The sequence below is a fragment of the Mytilus edulis genome, chromosome 7 (assembly GCF_963676685.1).
Source record: "Mytilus edulis chromosome 7, xbMytEdul2.2, whole genome shotgun sequence".
Classification (NCBI taxonomy): Eukaryota; Metazoa; Mollusca; class Bivalvia; order Mytilida; family Mytilidae; genus Mytilus; species Mytilus edulis.
In genome coordinates this window covers 75,423,114-75,445,185 of record NC_092350.1, presented here as the reverse complement: position 1 = coordinate 75,445,185, position 22,072 = coordinate 75,423,114, and the positions used below count along the sequence as shown (strand labels likewise).

Here is a 22,072-nt window from a genome sequence, read left to right as displayed (position 1 = left end):
CAACACTCCAAAAAAGTATCTATGACTTAAAACGCAACGCAAAACGTATGGCACATACCTTATTTCATTGTATGTACACTATTCCGTTTTAAATAATGTTTGTTCATGTTTAATGTATGTCAAATAAAATTACTGTCAGCCATACAATAGGCAGTTTTATACATTTTACAAGACTCGGTGGAGAATCGCACGGTTATCGATCTCTCACTGATATTATAGAGAAAAAATCTTAATCATTATTACCGGAGCTGTACTGCTTTGAAGATTTATACCATATTTGAGAAGCATTTAATGTTTGCATGTGTTGTTCAGTGAGTGAACAAAGTATATCGTAAATAATAGCCGAGCAGTCAAGTGATAAGTATACAACAATATAATTTGTTTGTGACAACATTAAGGCATACAAGAAAGTGTTTCGAAATAGCTAACGTGGTGAACATTCAGTTCGGATTGCGCTAGTCAATAGTTTAAAGATATGAGAAGTCAAAACACCCTCACACTATACCTGACAAATAACATGGCAATCCAAATTCACTTTTTGTAAGGCGTCTGAAAGGTCTTTCAAGGAAGGCTCTACTATATCTAATGACTTGGATTCCTTCCATTTTACTAGTGCCATCAACATGATCCCTTCACAACTGTGAGTACCATACATATATGAGGTGTTATCCCATTGCCCTGTTGTCATTCCCAAATGTAAATAGAAGTCTTGAAATGACTTTATTCCAATCTGACTTCCAAGTCTAACTAGATGCTTATCACTTGGTTCTGTCTTCAATTCATCGTTACTAAGACCTTAAATAATGTAACGGTTACAAAGACACATAATAACTCAACACTGTTATGGACTTACAAAGGTCAGGGAATCAATAATGAAAGGTTTAAGTACTTGCATTTGTTAGCGGTTTCAACAACCAAAGACAATGTTATAACTAAAAGAATGAATTGAAATGTTATTGTGGTCAAATAAATTTATAAAATAAAAAAAACAAATTCTCAACTGACTTAGAACTCTCTTTATATATAGAATTATAATTGTAATTTTCGATATCTATGTAACTTAAAATGATAATTTTGTTAAACAATTTATAAAAAAATAGTGATTTGAATTTACTGATACTTTTACTTGTCGTCTGCACTTCAATTTATTTTGTGTTTATTTTGTTTACCTTTACATCCATGTGCACACCTCGTTTGAGACTGAAAAAAAATAGATTAAATTACTCCTTACGTATTTACGAGAAGGTGAACAATATCTTCTGTTGATGAACACGTGTGAGATGTGAAACATTGTATATAATGAAATAAAAGTATAAGTTTTGTGGATGTATGTTCATCAAGTGCCGAAACGTTTAAAAGCAAAATGTAGAACATGAAGCCATTTTTTATAAACTATCATTTTCGTTTTTATTTCATCTGTTTTATTGAATATAATTGATAATCAAAGGTTACTGGATTAAGTTCCTTGCGTCGTAACTACAATCCCCTTCCCTTTCATGAATGTGACCTACCGAATTAGACTATTTACCGGATTTGTAATGACATAAGCATCACGACGGGTGCCACATGTGGAGCAGGATCTGCTTACCCTTTCGGAGCACCTCAGATCACCCCTAGTTTTTGGTGGGGTTTGTGTTGTTTATTCTTTAGTTTTCTATGTTGTTTCATGTGTACTATTGTTTTTCTGTTTGTCTTTTTTCATTTTTAGCCATGGCGTTGTCAGTTTGTTTTAAATATATGAGTTTGACTGTCCCTTTGGTATCTTTCATCCCTCTTTTAATACGTCAGACGCCTGTTTCGTCTATATAAGACTCATCAGTGACGCTCAGATCAAAATAGTTATAAAGCCAAAGTACAAAGTTAAAGAGCACTAAGTAATATAAAAACTTCTCTCATTCGCAAGGTTAAAATCAGTTAATTTTAGTACTATAGATTGTGTTTGTCATAACGGGACATATGACGCTAATGAATTAAACTGCATGATTTTTTTAATGCAACTTATCATATTGCATGATATATGCATGTATAGACTTGTACAGGTTGTATTGACTTACCTTATCAAAGATCCAGTACAGTAAATATTTTGATTCGTGTTTTTTGTTCCTGTCACATGTCCAATAATATGCTTCATTGACATCGTTTGCAGATATAAAGCATACACTATTACCACATGGAACACCCAATGCCAAGGTATACAGTTCTAATACTTCTGCAGTTTTGATTTGCTTACCAAAACTGTTAAAATAGAACAGGAGGGAAGATTGAATATTCCTGGTCAAACATTCTTGAATGCTTGCTGCAACATCTGGTGAAATAGAGAGTAATAATCTCTTGTTTGTCAAGTTAACCATAACTCGATTATCTTCAACCCATATATGGAGTTCATCATCCTCACTCACGTTCAACACTGCAGCCTTGTGGTATAGACATAGTTTGTTAGGTTTGCCATCTTCTTCCTTCAAAGGCCAATTTATGAGTGCTGACCCAATCACTTTGTAAGCTAGAGCACTTGGAATGAAATTTTGCGTTAATGAATATCTTAAACAAATTGTTCTCTCTTTAATTTGTTGCAGGTTCTTGAAGTCTGGTTGAGTCGTTTTGATCATGCATGGTACAAGATACACATTAGGAGAAGATTGCTTTGACGCCTTAGGAACAATCAAAATATCCAAATGAACTAAAAGATGGATGACAAATTCTTTAATGGAGTCATCTTTCATGTATTGATGGAAATGGTCTTGTTGCCAAAGCTTCAAAAGATCTGTTCGGTTAATTTTACCTGTCTTTGTCAAGGTTTGTAGTATGGATTTAAGACTTTTGTCGACTGGAAAGAACTTCTCATCTGTCACAAATGATCTCAAAATGTTAACCAATGCAGGAGGGTGAATGATTATGCATTTGTCTAAGCCAGGATGTTTGTAATACATAAGTTTACCAAGGGAGTGTTGGACTAAAAGAAAGTCGGTCAGCTGATCTTCTGTTAAGGCCAAGTCGGCATTCAGCTTATTGATATTTTGTATGTCTTCCATTGTAATAATATTTACATTTTTCATTCTCAGGTTGGAAATTTGTAAATCCAAAGGTACCCATTGCATAGGTCGTCGCTGGCCCCAGGACGATTGTTGCATTGCAAACTGTACAACTTGGTCTGTCAGGTTCCGAATTTCGGGGTCATTTTTATCAATTCCATTGATAAAATACACAGTATCCAGGTGTATGTGATGTTTTTTATCGTGACGGGAGAACATATGTTTAATATCTCGGACGAAACATTCTCTCGTCTTTTCAATGTCACCCTGAAAGTTAAAATGAAAGTAAACATTGTTAAATGGTACACTTGTACCTACTGACTTTGGTGTGGCGGTATGAACAATATTGGGATTGTAGTGTGTTTGAAGCAATGTTCTGGACATAATGGATGTAAGAGTAAAACTGTTGTTCATTGTACAACAGTTTCAATTCATACTGATGAGTGAAATAAAATGACAATTTCATAGTTTAAACGCTATCACATGACTGCACGTTTGAGCTAGATGTGAATTACGACCTTTTTATTCTTTGAATACAAATCAATTAATTATAGATACCATCATTTAAATTTTGTATCTGCGCCAGACACACTATCGTCTACAAAGGATGCATCAGTGGAGCTCGAATCAAAACAAAATAGAAGGCCATATAAGGTTCGATGTTGAGGATCATTGAGAACCAAAAATTACTAAAATATTGCCAGCTAAGGCAATATATTCCTGAGTAAGAAAGACCATAGTCATTCAAAAATTCAAAGTATTATAAACAGTATATTTACAATAGATCTCTGCATTGTCCATGTTGTCTGCTTATAAAAAAAAAGTATAAATAAGAGGTCAAAGCATCTTGCTGATTTTAATTTAACAAATCCTGTACAAAAAAAATCTCAGCAAAACAACTAATGAATTTGAGGCACTTTATCACGAGCAAGACCAGGTACGTCGAGGTGATAAAATTGTACTGTTGAGAATCAATCAGATGCCATGCAAATACAGACCCTTTCTAAATGGTCACGATTAGTTAATTTAGAATCAGACGACTATTCATGGTCGCAAAAACATGTATCATGTCTCTCGAGAGTAATATCCATCAAGCTGTTTTAAACATGTCTTCTGTTTGAGTATGCATTCAACGATCTACATTGAAAGTATCTATTTATATGATTGTATGCCCCAATTTTGGGTATTATGTTTTCCGGTGTGTGCGTCCGTTTGTTCATCCGTCCGTCCGTCCGTCCGTCCGTTCGTCCATCTGTCCTGCTTCAGGTTAAAGTTTTTGGTCGAAGTTAAAGCTTTTGTTCGAGGTAGTTTAAATGAAGTTGAAGTCCATTCGACTTTAAACTTAGTACACATGTTTCTTATAATATGTTTTTCTTATTTTAATGACAAATTAGAGTTTTACTCCATTTTCACGGTCCACTGAACATAGAAAATGATAGTGCGGATGAGGCATCCATGTACTAGGGACACATTCTTGTTTGGTAATCTTTTAAGCATTTTAAAATAAAATTATTGTAATATATATTACTCCAGGTAAAGCTGGTGCAATGTGAGCCTTGCTAAGGTAGAAAACATCAGCAGACCTATTACCAGTATGCATATAGATCTAAATACAGTATCTGTAAACCTGTAAACAATATCTGCCTTAACCAGTATTTGTATATGTTACAGGCATTTTCTTAAATTTATGCATTTGTAAAATGACATAATTTTGAGGCAATTCATAATATGCCTAACACATGTAGCATTGAAAGGCATTATACAAAAGTCAAAATAACTAAACATACCTAGTCATTTTGTAAAACAGCTGAAATTTTGAAACAAAATTCCAAATATTGCCAATTCAGTTTCAAGTAATTTGTAGAAGAAGGTTATCATTGGATGCGTATGACAAAAGTGGACAAAAAGACAATACATGCAAACAACATAACTATTGGTTCGGTAGAACAATTTTCTCTCCAAAAACCAGCTTGGGAGGTTCGTATGTCATATGATATTATATATTTAATGAAAGAACGTTAAGGGTGTACTCACTCTGTACCATACGGACGACAGCCGCCAAGTGATGCGATAAGTTCACTTGGCCCATTTGGCCAGGTGAGCAAAAATCGACAACACAAAAGACAATGCATTGACAGGATAAACTTCTCCTGCTATATATGACTAAGAGGGGCAAAAGATACATGAGGAACAGTCAAACTCATAGACAGAAAATAAACTGACAACGTCCGCATTTCATACAAAATTTAATTCGCTTTTACACCCCAATGAATTTACAAAAAGAAGCATTCAATACTTATAATTACATTTTTTAGCTATGATCATGTAAACACGATTTTTTGTTTTTGTTTAGAACAATTTGATCAGTATCAATTGGCTATTCCAACCACCAGCGTTAAATGCTTAATTCTGATGAGCTGTTCAGGTAAAGCTAGTTTTGCCAACAAAAGATGTTCATGTGTTCGACAAGGTTTCACCTGAACAGATAGCTATAATTGCTTGAAAGCTAAAAAGTAGAAATAAGGATTATCAAATCGTTGATATTGCTAACGATGACGACGAAGATGATGGAAATGATGATAATGATAATTCGGTAGATACAGGTGACCAAACTAATGATGGTTCTATGGACTGACCTTCTGCGTGACCTTACTGAAAATGTGGTGATTCTGTTGTTTAAAAAATATATATAAAAACAGATTTAGAAACCCTGACAGTTGTGTGTGTTTTAATATGTGAGTTATTTCATGAATGTGATGTATAAATTTGTGACAGAATCGTGCATTTCTGGTTGCTTATGTTTGTGATTGTCGTTGATTCTATGTTTTTGTTTCTTTCCATTAATTTTTTTTCAACAGCCTTTATTTACTTTATGCTCTATTTTTCGATGTAAAAACTATACCAGTTTACCAAAAAAAATAGTATATATGTTTTTTGTCATTCAAAATCATTACTTTTGGAAATTACCCTCCCCTTTTTTTCTTGGTCGTCTATGAATTAAAATTAAAAAAAAAAATTAGTCTGCGTTTTAATAATATATGTTTGTTCCATTTAATAAAGAAATAGTACTGATACTTGGTTGTTTAACATATTCTAGAAATATGTGTAAAACTAAAGTTTTGATGTACTCTTAAACAAATCCCCTTACAACCCCTTTTGAATACTTTTTCAAAAGTCTAACACCTCTTAAAATATTCTTCAGAAATTACTCTTTAAATTTATACCAAAAAAATTGCGGTACCCAGGGGTGTAACACAGAATTAAAATTTTGCCCTACCAGCTGATGGACTATAGTATCTATAAACAAGTTATCAGTGTCCGTAGACATGTAACCAGTATCTTACGAAATAAAGCCATTATTTCTGGACCTGTAGACAGTTGGTATAGACCTGTGAATAGTATATTTAGACTAAAGACCGCCTGTTCGAAAAAAAAATCCGTATGGATTTTATGAATTTAAGACGGATGTTTTAGAGGGTGTATTAAATCGTCTTTAATTTTAGAATCTTGTTTACTCGGCTTTCGGGCGTATTCCGGACAGTATATGGCCTTGATATGTAAATTGTTTCGATTGTCTTAGAAGAGAAAATCTGTCTGATGACAGATAAAAATCGTTCATCTCCTAAAAGTATTCTTTTTAAAGAGGGTTCTTCTATAGAGAAGGAAGTGTTTTCATTTCACCTGTTATTACTCTATTTAAGCAGATATCATTTTGATATTTTTATTTTTTTTCACAATTTAAGCCCTGAAGTAAAAACAGTCACATATTTTCAGTGTTTAAAAAAATGTTTGATGCAAAGCTTTTTCATTTAAATCACAATTTTCCTAATTTCTTTTCTGTGTAGCCACCTTGCTCTGAAATCTGAAATAGACACTGAAGGGATAACTATAATTACAAATGCATTATTGGTTCAATTAAACATGACAAAAGAAATTTACCAATTTTTTTTTGGTTGCAAATTTGTCTTAATCAAAGATATAAATTGTAAGCTGCCTAGATCTGGAAGATTGTGTGACTTTTTATGAGCATACCTTCTGGGCAATTTGCAAACATAAAGTTTCATTTGAATACATCGTATCGAGTACGATCCGATAGACAAACTTGAAATTTTAAGATAAAACTGTTTACAAAATAAGAATCGTAAAGTGTATTTACAATTTATTTTCAGAAAACAATCCTCTTTAAACGAAAGTCAAATACATTGTAATCATAAGAAATTTGATAGGAAAAAAGGCATATGACCCCCTAAATTGATATTTTGGACGTTTTTGTGTATTTCAAGAATTAAACAAAGTTTCGATCTGTTGTGTTTAAACCAAAAAAAATGAAATTAAAAAAAAAGAGTACAGTTTTTATAATTGATGGGTTTTTTTTGTTTTTTTTTTTCAACTTTAAATATTTTATTTTACTACTGTTGTGAACCCTTAGCGCTACAACAATGACGCTAAGGTTCCTTACTGTGTTATTAATTTCTAATGAAACCAGGGGATTTGATTAGCAAAATATATCTTATATTTTTATTTTGTGTTAGTTGCATTTTACAAAGTATTCATACGAGCATACAATACATATACATTATTCACTGATCCTATATAATATACACAATCATATTTGAAAGAAATAAAAAAAAAACATCATAATTAAAAGAAATTTGTTAGGGAAAAAGGCATATGACCCCCTATATTGATATTTTGGACGTTTTTGTGTATTTTAAGAATTAAAGAGTTTCAATCGGTTGAGTTTTAAAAAAATGATGAAATTTTAATAAAAAAAGTACAGTTTTTATAACTTGAAGGTTTATTTTTTCTTCAAAAAAATAGTTGAATGTTCAAATTCGTCGTACAGTAAAAATGCATTAATGATGATTTATTTCACACAAACTACTACATGTAACTCAAACTCATAGTAATAGTGCGTCAATTATTCAGTACTATCAGTAACACTTGAAAAGATATATTTATACTACACATTTATTATTCTTTTTCTTACTTTTTACATATAAAGAAAACATTGAACATTGGTGGAAATAAGTACAAATAAAATATCTCAAGTATCCGATACTAGAATTATTACATATTCAGAAGCGCATCTAGGAGTGGTGGCATCGACACAACCACAGCACCAGCCCCTCCCCCATACACACACACACTTATTCATCCACACATATTTTTATTGCATATAATCTTTGATAGTCCCACTCCTAACGTTGACTTGGTGCCAGCTCACCCCTTCCCAAACCCTGGAGCAGCAACGAGATAACTGTACAAATAATACATTTAACATCAATTTGGGACTATATGTGCCTGTTCCAAGACACGCAGTGCATGATGTTAAGAGGTTCTATCCTTTGTTTCATATTTGTTTTTCATTGACCTTTTACAGCATGGGTTTTCCATTTTAAAATCTTAATTTTTATCCGTAATTTTGCGTTTTATAAAGATATGTTTGTTGTGGATCGATGTCAATATATATATATGATTATTGGCAGTCAGACCACAGGTCTCCAATTCTACTCAAATTACTGTACTAGAAAGATACTTACAGTGTGTAATAATACTTAAAAAACCAGACTGTCTTGAAATGATAAAAAAAAAACAAGAATTTGTCCCCAGTACACGGATGCCCCATCTGCACTATCATTTTCTATGTTCAGTGGACCGTGAAAATGGGCCAAAATCTCTAATTTGGCATTCAAATTAGAAAGATCATTACATAGGGAACATGTGTACTAAGTTTCAAATTGATTGGACTGCAACTTCATCAAAAACTACCTCGACCAAAAACTTTAATCAAAACTCTAACCTGAAGTTGGACGGACGAACGGACGGACGGACAGACGAACAAATGGACGGACAGACGCACAGTCCAGAAAAACCTAATGTCCATAAATTTGGCATAATAAATGGGGCATAAAAAAGTCTTGTCTTACACAATAATGGTCAATGCTTCAATTTGTGGTTATTATTTTTGTTGTTGACTCTAAATGGTTATAAAGACACTTTACATGTCCCTATTGTGAACTAAAAGAGCACTGTTGATAACATTCAAAGTAGTTGAAATTCTAATTTATTGTTCTTATTAAAAGATGTAATCCAAAATATTTGTATAACTAACGATTTTCTAAATTCAACAGTTATGTCATCAGAAGATAAAATCTGCATTTTTCAATGTCAATCATTATTTGAAACTTGATCTGCAGCCATTGTATTATGCATATCTTGTTCACGATAGTAAGTATCTTTGTTGGCTGTCTTCCTGTTCATGTTAAGTTCAAACTTTTAGATTTTTTGGGTTGTTAAGGGAGTTTTCTGATTCCTTGAAATGTTCCCTCAAGGAATATTGTCAATAACCTAAATCTTAAATATTGATATATATATATATATTTTCCTTTAAATCCTTTTATTGTGTATTGTTTATCTTTATGTTAATAAGATTTAACAATTGCAGAAAATGTATAAAGACATGTGCTTCCCTTCATTTGGTCCAAAAATAAGTGTACAAAATATTTCCTGTCCATTCACCCGAGATAAATGGCAACAGATGACAAATTACAATTGTATCAATGACCCATATTCCTAATAGGTGAGAAATCGACTGCAAGGAATTATTTGTGTGTTAACGTTATTGTTGATTTTTCTCTTGTTCAGTTAACATTACTTCTGTAATAACAGAAATATTAGTTAATGTTGTTCAAGTTTTCTTTTAAAATATATATTCATTAGTTTTTTCTATAATTTAGTGATTAAGGACTGCGGATTATCTGGTTAATAAAACCAGTGTTTATTCCACATATTAGAATACAACATACAACATAATTCAACAGAAATGCATATATTAGTATACATGGCATATTAAAAAAATAATTTATAAAAAAGAACATTTTATGTTTTTTACGTTATTTGTTTACCTGGCACTGGTCCCTGTGGGTTGCTGCAAACAGAATCATTGGCATAATGTCTTCAGTATCTTCAGTGTAGGTCAAAACGGAATCAACCCAATGTTTAAGTATGACTGAAATGATATGGGAATCTATCTATAGACCTCGTAGGACTGTAAGTAATAACATTGCCGCACTGAACATGCGTAGATAAATAAATAGAATATAAATAAAAGGTCGAATGAATCTAAGAAAATTTAAAGTAAGAATACACTGAATAGCAAATGAATTAATTACTACAAAATTGTAGAAATTTGTTAGGAGCAAACATTAATTTGAATGAATCAGCATTAATTTTACTGTAACAAATGGTATGTGAAACGCAACATATATATTGGGTATTACGTTACGTTAAAGCTTTACATAATAACAACTGAAATAAAATAAATCAAGGCAACAGTAGTATACCGCTGTTCGAAACTCATAAATCGATAGAAAAAAAAAACAAATCCGGGTCGTTAAACATCAATAACCATTGTTTTGGTAAATTAATTACTGAAAATAATAGTTCTAAAACAAATCCAAGACATAAAGATTGTTGGATATATTTCAGTATGCGAAGCTTTTTATTCCTCGAATCTTAAACAAATAGTGAATAACGCTTCAAGAGACTATAATACATCCACAAGTAAACAAAACTAAAGGCAGCGTATAAGTAATTGACCAACATTGTGTTTCCTTTAAGAATTCGCTGCACTGCCTTTGAATATCAAAAAATTATGTAGTTTTCATACTTCCAGATTTCCGTAATCTTGATCGATAATCTGTCCAGATTGTTGTGTTCTTCTTTTTGTTTACTTTTGTTTTACCATTTAATCTCTATTTTATTAAACCAACTTCAAATGTTTTATTGCACTACTAGTTGTGAACAATGTCTTTCAGCGCTCCAACAATGAAGCAAATGTTCCTCCCAGAGTGTTAATTGCTAATGAAACCAGGGTATATAATTCGACAAATTTTTATACAAGTCAGTTATATTCTGCGTTAATTCTACTTTCGGTTAAGAAACTAGAATTTAATATCTAAACAGTAGACGGACACATAAATTGATTTTCCATTGAGCATTTAAGTGTCACCAAATATGTATATATGTATGTGCTAGAAATCGAACCAAATAAAGGCAACAGTAGTATAACGCTGTTCGAAAGTCATAATGACTATTTAATTGATGTTCATGTCAACACCGAAGTGGTAACTAACCACACAATAAAAACGTAAAAAAACCTAGGACAGCACATAAAACAGCCCAAAAACCCCGCATTGTCACACGATGAAATCGGTACAAAAGTTACGTCACAGATACAATTACAAATCTGTTTTGAACAATATCATAAAAAAAAATGAAATATCTGTGACGTAACTTTTGTACCGATTTCATCGTGTGACAATGCGGGGTTTTTGGGCTGTTTTATGTGCTGTCCTAGGTTTTTTTACGTTTTTATTGTGTGGTTAGTTACCACTTCGGTGTTGACATGAACATCAATTAAATAGTCATTATGACTTTCGAACAGCGTTATACTACTGTTGCCTTTATTTGGTTCGATTTCTAGCACATAAATATATACATATTTGGTGACACTTAAACGGTCAAAGAAAACTAAATGTATATGCTCGTCTTCCGTTTTGGTATTGAATTCTATTTTTTAAACCGAAAATAGAATTAATCGAACAAGCGGTTAAGTTTTTTACTGCTATTGTATCGTTATTATCATTTCTGTTTTCAAATAATAAACAATTTCAAAGTGTCATTTATTTACTATCTAAATCGTTTTAAAAAGTTTTAGTGTTGTATGAAAACAACATGCACAAATACTATTTTGCAACGTGCGGCTGCAAAGAGTAACACATATTTTATCTTACAACGGGTTACCAAGACTTATTGAACACACAACTACAATGATCCCCTTATATATAATACATTTGTTTGCCCTTTCTAGCATTTATTTTGAAACCGTTCAACAAATAAAATCACAAGTAATTCAAATTCGTTTTTAAAATTAATAATGCAATTGTCCACAAAGGAATGGCGACTCGTGTAAGGATTACAAACAAAAGCAAGTACTTTGGAAATCTTTCTCCTAAACTATAAAGTTAATTTCAGAATAAAACGAGTAAAAGATGACACTGCTAGCGGATGCTCCCCAATTTGCACTTTATTGAGGGAAGACATTTTAAGTTTAAGCTTCTACAATTTTCATATGCTTCAGTTGAAAAACTAAACGAGTGCTATTTTTTTTTGGTATAAATGTGTTACAACTCATTATGGGATATCATCGCGAAACAAACATTTGTTTGTAATAACAGTGAACTTTTTAACCTAATATTATTTATCTTGTTCGCCTCTGTATCCTCAATCTTTATATATTTAGTAATAGTTTACCTCAGTGTGACTTCCACATCACTTTTCTACGTCTTCCATCTATTAAAGTTGCATACAAATCAAGCAAGTGAAACAACCCGGAAACAATTTTTTCAGACACACAGACGGACTGCAAGACGGAGGTGTGGATGAAGTGACAAACCAACAGTTTATGGGTGGAAGACATACGGAAGGGCGGACAAATCTTTCATTTTATACCATGGTTTGTATGGCCCCGCGTCAAAATGTGGGGTGCATATTAATTTACCCCTGTCCGTACGTCTGTCCGTATGTTCGTCCGTCCGGATAATGATACATTGTTTGTCCGACTATCTCCTCCTTAAGTTTTGGAGGTACAACTTAAATATTTTAAATAATGTTCATACACATAATGAATGTGTGCATTGCCACAGGATTTTGTTTTTAATATTCTGAAAATGACAGATAGTTAGACTTAGACATTTTTTTTATACTAGCTGCATAAAGAGTTCATGGTTTGTCCGACTATCTCCTCCTACAGTTTTGGAGGTACAGCTTTGATTTTTTGTAGGATATTCATACACATAATGGAGATGCGCATGGCCACATGATTTTTTTTCTTGTAAATATTCTGAAAATGACAGGTAATTGGAGATCATGGTTTGTCCCGCTACCTCCTCCAACAGTTAAATCATCATACACAGTGTTAAATCTATAATTGCCTATGGTAAACGGGGGCATCATGTGTGTCTTACAGACAGCATAACAATTTCAAGCTCTATGCAAACATTACTTTTTGTCAAATTTAAATCTTCAAGAACTATACTCCTACTCCTGCATATGGCAGAGCAGAGAGGGGGCATTGTCCAAATCTAGTTTTTATTTAATAAGCATAAGAAAACAAAAGCAATGAATTCATCATTATTCAGAGGTGATATTAAATTAATCATTTTCTACTTACATGCTGCTGTGACCCTCTCTTGATACTCATCCAGCTGTTTATGTAACCCAAGTCTACCATCAAACATCAACAAAAATGATCCCCGTTGTTGAATAAAAAGTTGATGTGTCATATCATATGATTTCTGTCCACCAAAATCGATAATGTCAGACGGTGCTATTTTAATTTTGTATTTGCCATTTCTTACTTCTTCTAAAATATCTGATTGAAGTTGCAGCGTCTGGCAATCCAATGTTTGAATATCAGTAGTTGCTGGAGACATAACTTTGGTAGACATTTTTGTACTAAGATGTTCCATGTCAGATTCAGTCATGGACACACGGGTCGCAAACTGGGATGTTGAATATTTAGTAATCTCTTTATCATCTTGTGTAGAGTTGGTTGGTGATTCAATTGTAGAAACTGAATGAAATTCTGTTCTGGTCCTTTTCACAGACGTTTGTGTGTCTATTCTTGTAACCTTATCCGATTCCGTACTGACATAAGGCTTACCACGAAGTATTTTTGCTAAAATCTCATGACCCCGTTCTCCTTAAAAAAAGTTTTTCCAATATTAACGAATCAAAAAGTTTAAGCCCTAATATCAAATTAAGCAAATTTTCAATTTTGTACATCAGTAAGTCTTTCAAGTGCTATCACAAATTTACAATTCATTTAACCTCTGTCAACTATTTGTTATTCATATTTTGACCATTTTTTTCATACGCAAGAAATAATTGGTAAAACATGATATATAATATTTAGGCTCTCCAGGATTTTTTTTTATATTTGGCAAATTATAAAACAACACTAGTCAATCCCGTGTGCAAATAAACTGATCATCGATACCAGGATTGGCATTTTGTATTTACACCAGACGGGCGTTTCATATACAAAAGCGAGCAGCAAGGCTCGAATAAAATAAGTTAAAAAGGCCCATGCAAACAAGTACCAAATTGAAGAACATTGAGGACCAAAAAATCTAAAAGGTTTTGCAAAATACAGTTATTAATATTCCTGAGGTAGAAAAGCCTTGGTATTTCTGAAATTCAGGGTTTGGTAAACAGACAGTTAATTTATAATTATGACCATATGAGACAAGTTGGATCGAGAAAAATAATCAGACCGTCAAAAACGGACATGTCGGACAGTTCATAGAGACATGTTAGACGGTCTTTTACAGAGACAACTTCATGGTCCTACAGACCATTGTTGCTGCATTATTTAATCGATTTGAAAATAAAATCATTGTTCATACGTATAACATAACATTTGCTTTTTGTATAAAATGGAAGCAATCATATTTTCGTTTATCTGAAACTACTAGATATATCTTACCACATATTTAATAAAACATCATTATGAATCAAAAACCTAGTTTTCCATATGTTTTAATGCAGCTTTAGTGTATTAGTTTTGTATCAAAATATATTTTATTGTGGTTGAATATGTAAGATGCAACAGTAGTTTCCCGATGTTCTAATCTCGTATAATTCCTGTCTTTGCTTTTCTTTATAAATTGTTAACAAATCAAATCAAATCAAATATTTTATTGTAGTAGAAACTTTACAGTTTGTGACCAACATATATTAACACAATAAACATATATACATACATGTCAAACATACACAATAAAAACAGCATCACAATTTATAACAACAAACAAGCTGTTAAGAGTCCCCTGCCCTTAGTTCTAATGACTTTTTCAAGAAAGATCTTAACTTATTTGTTTGTAAAGGCGTTGATAGATTTAGTAAATAATGATTTTTTTCTTCTTCAGTTAAATTATTAAAGTTATTATTTTCAGTACATATGTGTTGAAAACAGGCATTTCTTACAGTTTTATCATAATCACAATAGAGTGAAAAATGTTCTCATCCTCTAGCATTCTAGTATTTTACATTTATGACAAAGTCGTTCCTCTCTTGGGATTTTAAAATATCTCCCCTTTTCAATCAAGAGGGAGTGATCACTTATTCTTAATTTAGTGATTAATCTCCGTATCTGAAAATTAGATAAATTTAGATAAAATTCTAGTTTGTAATCTTTTTTAATCCTTTTAAAGTTTTTTATATAGATAAAATTTACTTTTATCATCAATGTTTTCAAATTTAGTTTCAATTAAATCTTCATATCTATTTTTTCTTGTTTTACTTTATATCGTTTTTTATTTTATTTACATCTTTTATGTCCTTACAAGTAGAAAGAATATTAAGGTCAATATAAGTCTCTTCAACAATATGTTTTACATATGTATACCATGAATAAGTTCCCGTCAAATCTAGAGACAGTGTTAGAGAAAAAGCTTCCTTTATCAATAGATTAATATTATTAAGTTTCAATTAAATCTTCATATCTATTTTTCCTTTTTTACTTTATATCATTTTTTATTTTATTTACATCTTTTATGTCCTTACAAGTAGAAAGAATATTAAGGTCAATATTGGTCTCTTCAACAATATGTTTTGCATATGTATACCATGAATAAGTTCCCGTCAAATCTGGAGACTGTGTTAGAGAAAAAGCTTCCTTTATCAATGGATTAATATTATTATTATAAAATCTAGCTAAATATAAAAGGGGTTTGTGTTTAAAAAAACATTCTATAAGCAATCTCCCTTATTCAACTCCTGCTCCTAAATTGGATGCATTTTTTCTTATTCCTAGAGCAGATTTACAAAGTTTAAGATGCAGATTTTCAATAGGGGTTTTGTCTGTAAATCAAGTTTATAAATGTGTTTTCCTGAAGATAAGGCTCTGTGTTTGGCTCTATGAAAAGAAATATATGTATCCAAATATGTTACTTCTGAATTATAGGTCATAATTGTTTTTTTTCTCAAGAATCAAAAAGATTATTTGCTACTTTTATAGGTAGGTTATTCAATGATTTAGTATATAATTTTATTGCAAAAAATACTTGTTTTGCCTTTTTTGTCAGTTCTAAAGTACTTTGTGATACATTTCCATTACATTTTATCTACATTCCCAAACATGAATATTCTGATACGATCTCTATGGCTTTATTCTCATAGTAAATATGTGATGTTTGATCATTTTGTTATGACTGACTAAAAATCGTGGATTTTGTTTTGTTTGTATTCAAAGAGAGTTGCCATTTGTTGCGATATAATTTAACATTATTTAAACTGTTTTGAAGACCCTTTTTCGATTCTGACAGGATTAAAAGATCATCCGCAAAAATGAGGCAACCCACCTTACTATTTATAAGCTTAAGGGAACTTGAATCATTTCCCTCAAAAACATTAAATAAAGTGGGGCTCATGGTGTCTCCTTGTTTAACCCCTCTAGCAATATCAAAATATTCTGATACATAATCTTTATATTTTAAAGATGATTTAGTATTTTAGTATTGTTGTTTTATAACTCTTTAAAAAGACCTGCCAACTCCCATTTTGCATAGTTTGTAAAGTAAAGCAGTTCTCCATACTGAATCAAAAGCCTTTTTCAGATCTATGAAGCAGGCATAAATTTTTGTTTTTCTCTTTATGTAAATATTTATAAATCAAAGACTTCAATAAAAAGATTCTAGAAGCTGTTCTGTGATTTTTTTCTGAAACCAAACTGACAATCACTTAATTGTTTGTCAAAAATCTTGATTAGCCTATTATTCAATATGGCATTAAACATTTTGGTAGATTACTTATAAGAGAAATCTTCTATAATTATTAGGGTCTAACTTGTCACCTTTTTTATGTAAAGGGATCATGAAAGATAATTTCCAAGAATATGAATAATTACCTGTCTTTAAAATCAAATTAAAAACTTTTACAATAGAATTGATTATCACAGGTTATGAGTGTTTTGAGTATTTCATTCACAATTCTATCTGGACTTGCTGATTTGTTTACTTTAAGGTTTGAAACGACCAGTGTTACCTCAGCAAATATAATTGGTGTATCAGTTTCTATATTCAATTCAATATTATCTTCTAGAATGTTTAGTTCACGTTCCAGTTTATTTACAAAGGATTTATCATATGAGGCTGGTGTACCCTGATCCTGAAAATGTTTATGATTTTATTTCATTCATTAAAATTTCAGGAATATCTTCTTCAATATTTGGTTTCTTTTTTATTGCCTTTAGAACATTCCAGTATTATTTTGGATTATTCTAAAAATTTTCTGAAAGTGATTTATAAAGTAAATGTATTTGGTGATAATCAATTCTTTTCTGTTTAATCGGGTTTTTTTTGTGTTTTTTACATAATTCATAGTATTTAGGTTTTAAACTTTTGTCATTTAAGTTATTTTTTATTTAATTTCCTAAATAGTTTATTTGTCTTTTTGTTTCATATACTGTATTATCTGACCATACTTGTTTAATTTTTTCTTTTCTTTTTTTGTTGGTTTAGATATGCCTTTACATGTATCTTCTTCAATAGTTTGTAAAATTTCTGTAAGTTTTTCAGTTGCACCATCAACGCCTAGTTTATTGCTATCAAAATGTTGCATCTCTAAATTTAAAATTTCCTTTTTAACATTTTCTGTTGATAGAACATCAATTAATTTTGAAAATGACAATTCTGTCCGTTTGTATGATTTTATCAAATGCCATCTCTTTTCATCTAAACATTTCTTCGTACATGTATCTGATATAATAGAACAATTCATATACAAGTTTATTTGCACATGATCTGATAAATATGTAAAGTCATTAGTTTTAAAGTATTTTACCTCAGGCAGGAGACTCTCACTTACAATGGCATAATCGACTGTACTGAACACAGTATTACACATATAAGTAAAATATCCCAGGGAATCTCCCAAAAAACGCCTGTACGTAGACTTGAGGACAAACATAATTAAAGTAATTTATTCCCCAATGTATTCAAAGTGCAATCAATGTTTACTCTTCTGATTTCAATATCAGTTATATAGCTCTCTGGAAAAAGGTCAATACCAGCAACATTATTTATTTCATCTGAGTAAGTTTCTATGTAATCTGCTTTCATTGCAGTTCTAGAATTAAAATCCCTTATCAAAATAATTTGTCCTTCAATAGAAAATGATCTAATTTCATTTTCAAGATTTTCCAAGTCATTATCATAATGTGTCCAAATAAGTCCAAAGAAATACTTATCAAGCTTAAACCATAATCGCCGCGATATAGCCTGTTTGTGCTAATGTGGCGTAAAGCAACCAACAATCATCAATCAATTAACCATAATCTATTCTGGGATAATGTAGCATCGTTCAGATAAGAAATCTCCTTGTAAAATTGTTTTTTAATCGTGACTATAATGTTAACGATAGTGTAATATTTTGAACTTACAAGAGAACATGGGTTTTCTTCATAGTTGATGTGCGCACATTGAACTATCATTATTTATAGTGTTACGCCAAACCTAAACTATATATGTTTATTTATTAGTATAAGTTTAATTCGGAGGAATGCTATATTTCTTATTTTATACAAAATTTGTTACAGTAAATAGGTGAAATTGGGAGTTACATGTAATTACTAAAATTTAGGAATTACAGGTAATTTCCGATGCACTTAGTAAATACAAGTAATGCTTTAAACGGCCAAGTTCATGAAGTTATTACCAGTAATTACTAATTTTAAAATGATTTTTTATACTTATTTACTAACTATTAAAACATTGTTGTAATATGGTCAGCTGATCAAAAGTTATGGTAATATTAACTAAAAAAATCAGTGAGTTCTCTAAAAAAAAAAAGTGATCAGCCTAAAATGAACCTTTTTTTTATAATATATGTGCATTAGCTACGAGATATATGTACACAAAATTTAATATGATTTTTCAAATCATTAATGAAAATGATGTAGTGAAATTATAATACATTTTTAGCAGTCATCTGGTCTGTTTCGTTAAATAAGATGAGAAACATGGTTGATGAGTTGTGCTTTTGCAAGTCAATATTTGGACCTCTTTGAATACGTATTCATGTGACCTTCAATTCAACCCTAGCTATACGTAAAAAACACTGGAAAGTCTTGAAAAACTCAGAAAAAAAGAGAAACACAGAAAAACAGTAATATGAAAATGTTACTTTTAACGCCATCAATTTGTATAAATTTGTTTGTGAAGAAATGTCAGCTTCATCGTAAATGTCTGACAAAAGAAGTCGTAGTTAAATCTTTTTTGTGAAAAGGAATTGCACTCATGTCATAGGGCAAGTTGATATACAAAGTATGCCTGATGGTAATTTTAATTTAACAAAAATATGAGATTTTAAAAATGATCAAGATCATTTAACCAAATTTGGCATTATCGAATGTCTACCATCACAAAGAGCTGGCGAAGTTGCCTATAAACTTCTCACAAATGTATTTCTCAATTTTGGATCAATATCATTGTCTTGCATACTGAAAATAATTTTAGGGAGTTTCAAAACTTATAAAACAACCATTTTCCAGTTTCAATTCACAAACACTAAAGAGTATGCACTTTTGATGTGCCTTATATACCTTAATCCTTAAGTAAGCCCTTTAAAATCCCTATCCCTTTACTTTCTTATTTGTTGTCTTGAATTAAGTCTTTGATTTTAAAACAAAAATATCATGCAAGTAAATTGCTGCAAAAATGACAAAAACAATCAGTGAATACCAGTAATCACCGAAACAACTAGTAAATACATGTAATTCCTAAATTGGATAGTAATTACAGGTATTCACTGAATTTTTTAGTCATTACGTGTAATTCTTATTTCACCTATTTACTGTAACATATACATTGGTGCCTCAAACACAGAATGATCAACAGGTAATATTTGAAAAACGTAAGATCAGAGATTAATGACATCTTAGCTTTTGATCAAAGAAACGTTAAGTCGAATTTTGCATCTCAAAACAACAGAATAACCGACTGGAAAATTGACTAATTATATCGATTGTGTTATTTGACTGAGTCATCATTTGCACAACAGTGGATGTATACAAAGACGTTCTCCTTGTTGCACAGTCTTACTCGTTATCGATTTCCTAGAGGCTCATTTTGTTTTTAATACACAGAGTTCAAAACAACAGTCAATTCAGTGCAAATCAAAAAAAAATATCGCGACAAATGAACTAGAACAAAACTTTGCCAAACTTACCCTGTTGAAGCGGAATCATTTTCTTATTTTCAATATCAATACCATTCCTGCCAAAGTATATGACAAGTCCGTCTGTTGAATTCCACTGTAAAGGGATTTGTTCGCCAATAAGCACGCTTGCTAAAGTACTTTTTCCAGCCCTACAGGGGCCACCTATTGTGAAAAGAAAAATCAGTTATGAAAACTACAATTGAATCTGAAGACAAGTATTATGTCAACAAAAGTGTGGCATGTTCTGAATATAAGGTACAACCATTTTATAAATCATCTACTAAGATCTTCAAAAAAAATGATAATAGTTATCAAAGGTACAAGGATTATAATTAAGTACGCCAGACGCGCGTTTAGTCTACATAAGACTCATCAGTGACGCTCATATAAAACTATTTATAAAGCCAAACAAGTACAAAGTTGAAGAGCATTGAGGATCCAAAATTCCAAAAAGTTGTGCCAAATACGCCAAATAAACAAGCCCTACAGTGTGAACAAAGTAATAGAATCACCGTTCGTAACATATATTCATTTAAGAAAATAAGAAAACTAATCGTCCATCTATAATTTCACCTTTGTTTAAGAAACAAAGGCATATATACAATGTATTGAAACACATATAAAACTGTATGTACGTATACATGTGTTTGTTTTGTGCCGTGTATTAATAAAATGCATGATTTATTCGTTACGAAAAATAGCTTTGATTAAATGAATGGTTTTACACCAGTAAATTTTTTTGCAGCCCTTGATAGTTTGCTGTTTGGTGTGAACCAAGGCTCAGTGTTGACGACGTACTTTGACCTTTAATGGTTAACTTTTATAAGTTGTGACTTGGATGGAGAGTTGTCGCATTGGCACTCATACCTCATCTTCTTATTTCTATTAAGTGTCAGGATGTTACTCTATATAAACATCTTCATTTAAATCAATTTTTAAAAATACAGATTGCAGATATGCATTTAACAAAATCTGAATTATTCTTGGATACAATGATTGATTGATTGATTGGTGGTTGCTTCAAGCCGCCTGTGCACAAAAAGGGCAATATCGCGTCGATTCAATTATTTTTAGGAGTACTTGATATTATTATTTATGACAAAAGCTTTGTTTTATAGTTAAAAATATTACATCGTAATAGCAAGTGCTTCACTTTTTGGAAATTGTAGTGTGTATACATTTTTAAGTTATGCAAATTAAAATTACACCACTCCTCCCAACTGAATACATATATATATATATATATATATATATATATATATATATATATATATATATATATATATATATATATATATATATATATATATATATATATATATATATAAACGCCTAAAAAGTGTACATAACAACACCAATAACACAAAAAGGTACTATAAATGTAATTATTTATAAATATTTCGGATAACAGATATCCTTCGTCAGTCAGATTCTGATGTTAAATGAATCATCTTTAAGTCTTCTTAGATTAAACTTTTACTAAATCTTGAAATTTATACAATAAAAAAGGCAAACCGAACATCAGTTAAGACGCTTGCATCATTGCAAAAATATGTTGAATATGAAATAGGTTATATGACTAATTACATCAGAGAGTTCAAATAAATGTTTTAAATAAAAATAATAATGTGCGATATGAACTAGCACAATTCTAAAGCTTTCACAGTGTCGATAATTATGATGTTACAAGAAAGATTGCGTCAATAAGAATTCCAAATAAACAGCATTGAACGGTCTTATTTCTAAATTAACAGCAC

General features: G+C 31.1%; 2 protein-coding genes across 2 annotated transcripts in view; one reads left to right on the top strand and one right to left on the bottom strand.

Moving 5' to 3' along the window:
• The window catches only part of LOC139482234 (uncharacterized), a 398,699-nt gene that overhangs the window by 145,376 nt on the left and 231,251 nt on the right, over positions 1-22,072 (top strand). The gene's annotated exons all lie outside the window — the stretch shown is intronic.
• LOC139482528 (uncharacterized) overlaps positions 1-22,072 on the bottom strand; it is a 47,726-nt gene that overhangs the window by 8,463 nt on the left and 17,191 nt on the right. The window contains exons 4-9 of the mRNA XM_071266440.1: positions 20,325-20,477; positions 13,267-13,797; positions 9,938-10,041; positions 2,055-3,296; positions 1,170-1,200; positions 506-795 (exon numbers count right to left, since the gene is read on the bottom strand). Of these exons, the coding sequence (XP_071122541.1) occupies positions 506-795; positions 1,170-1,200; positions 2,055-3,296; positions 9,938-10,041; positions 13,267-13,797; positions 20,325-20,477 (2,351 nt within the window). The remainder of the gene's footprint in view (positions 1-505; positions 796-1,169; positions 1,201-2,054; positions 3,297-9,937; positions 10,042-13,266; positions 13,798-20,324; positions 20,478-22,072) is intronic.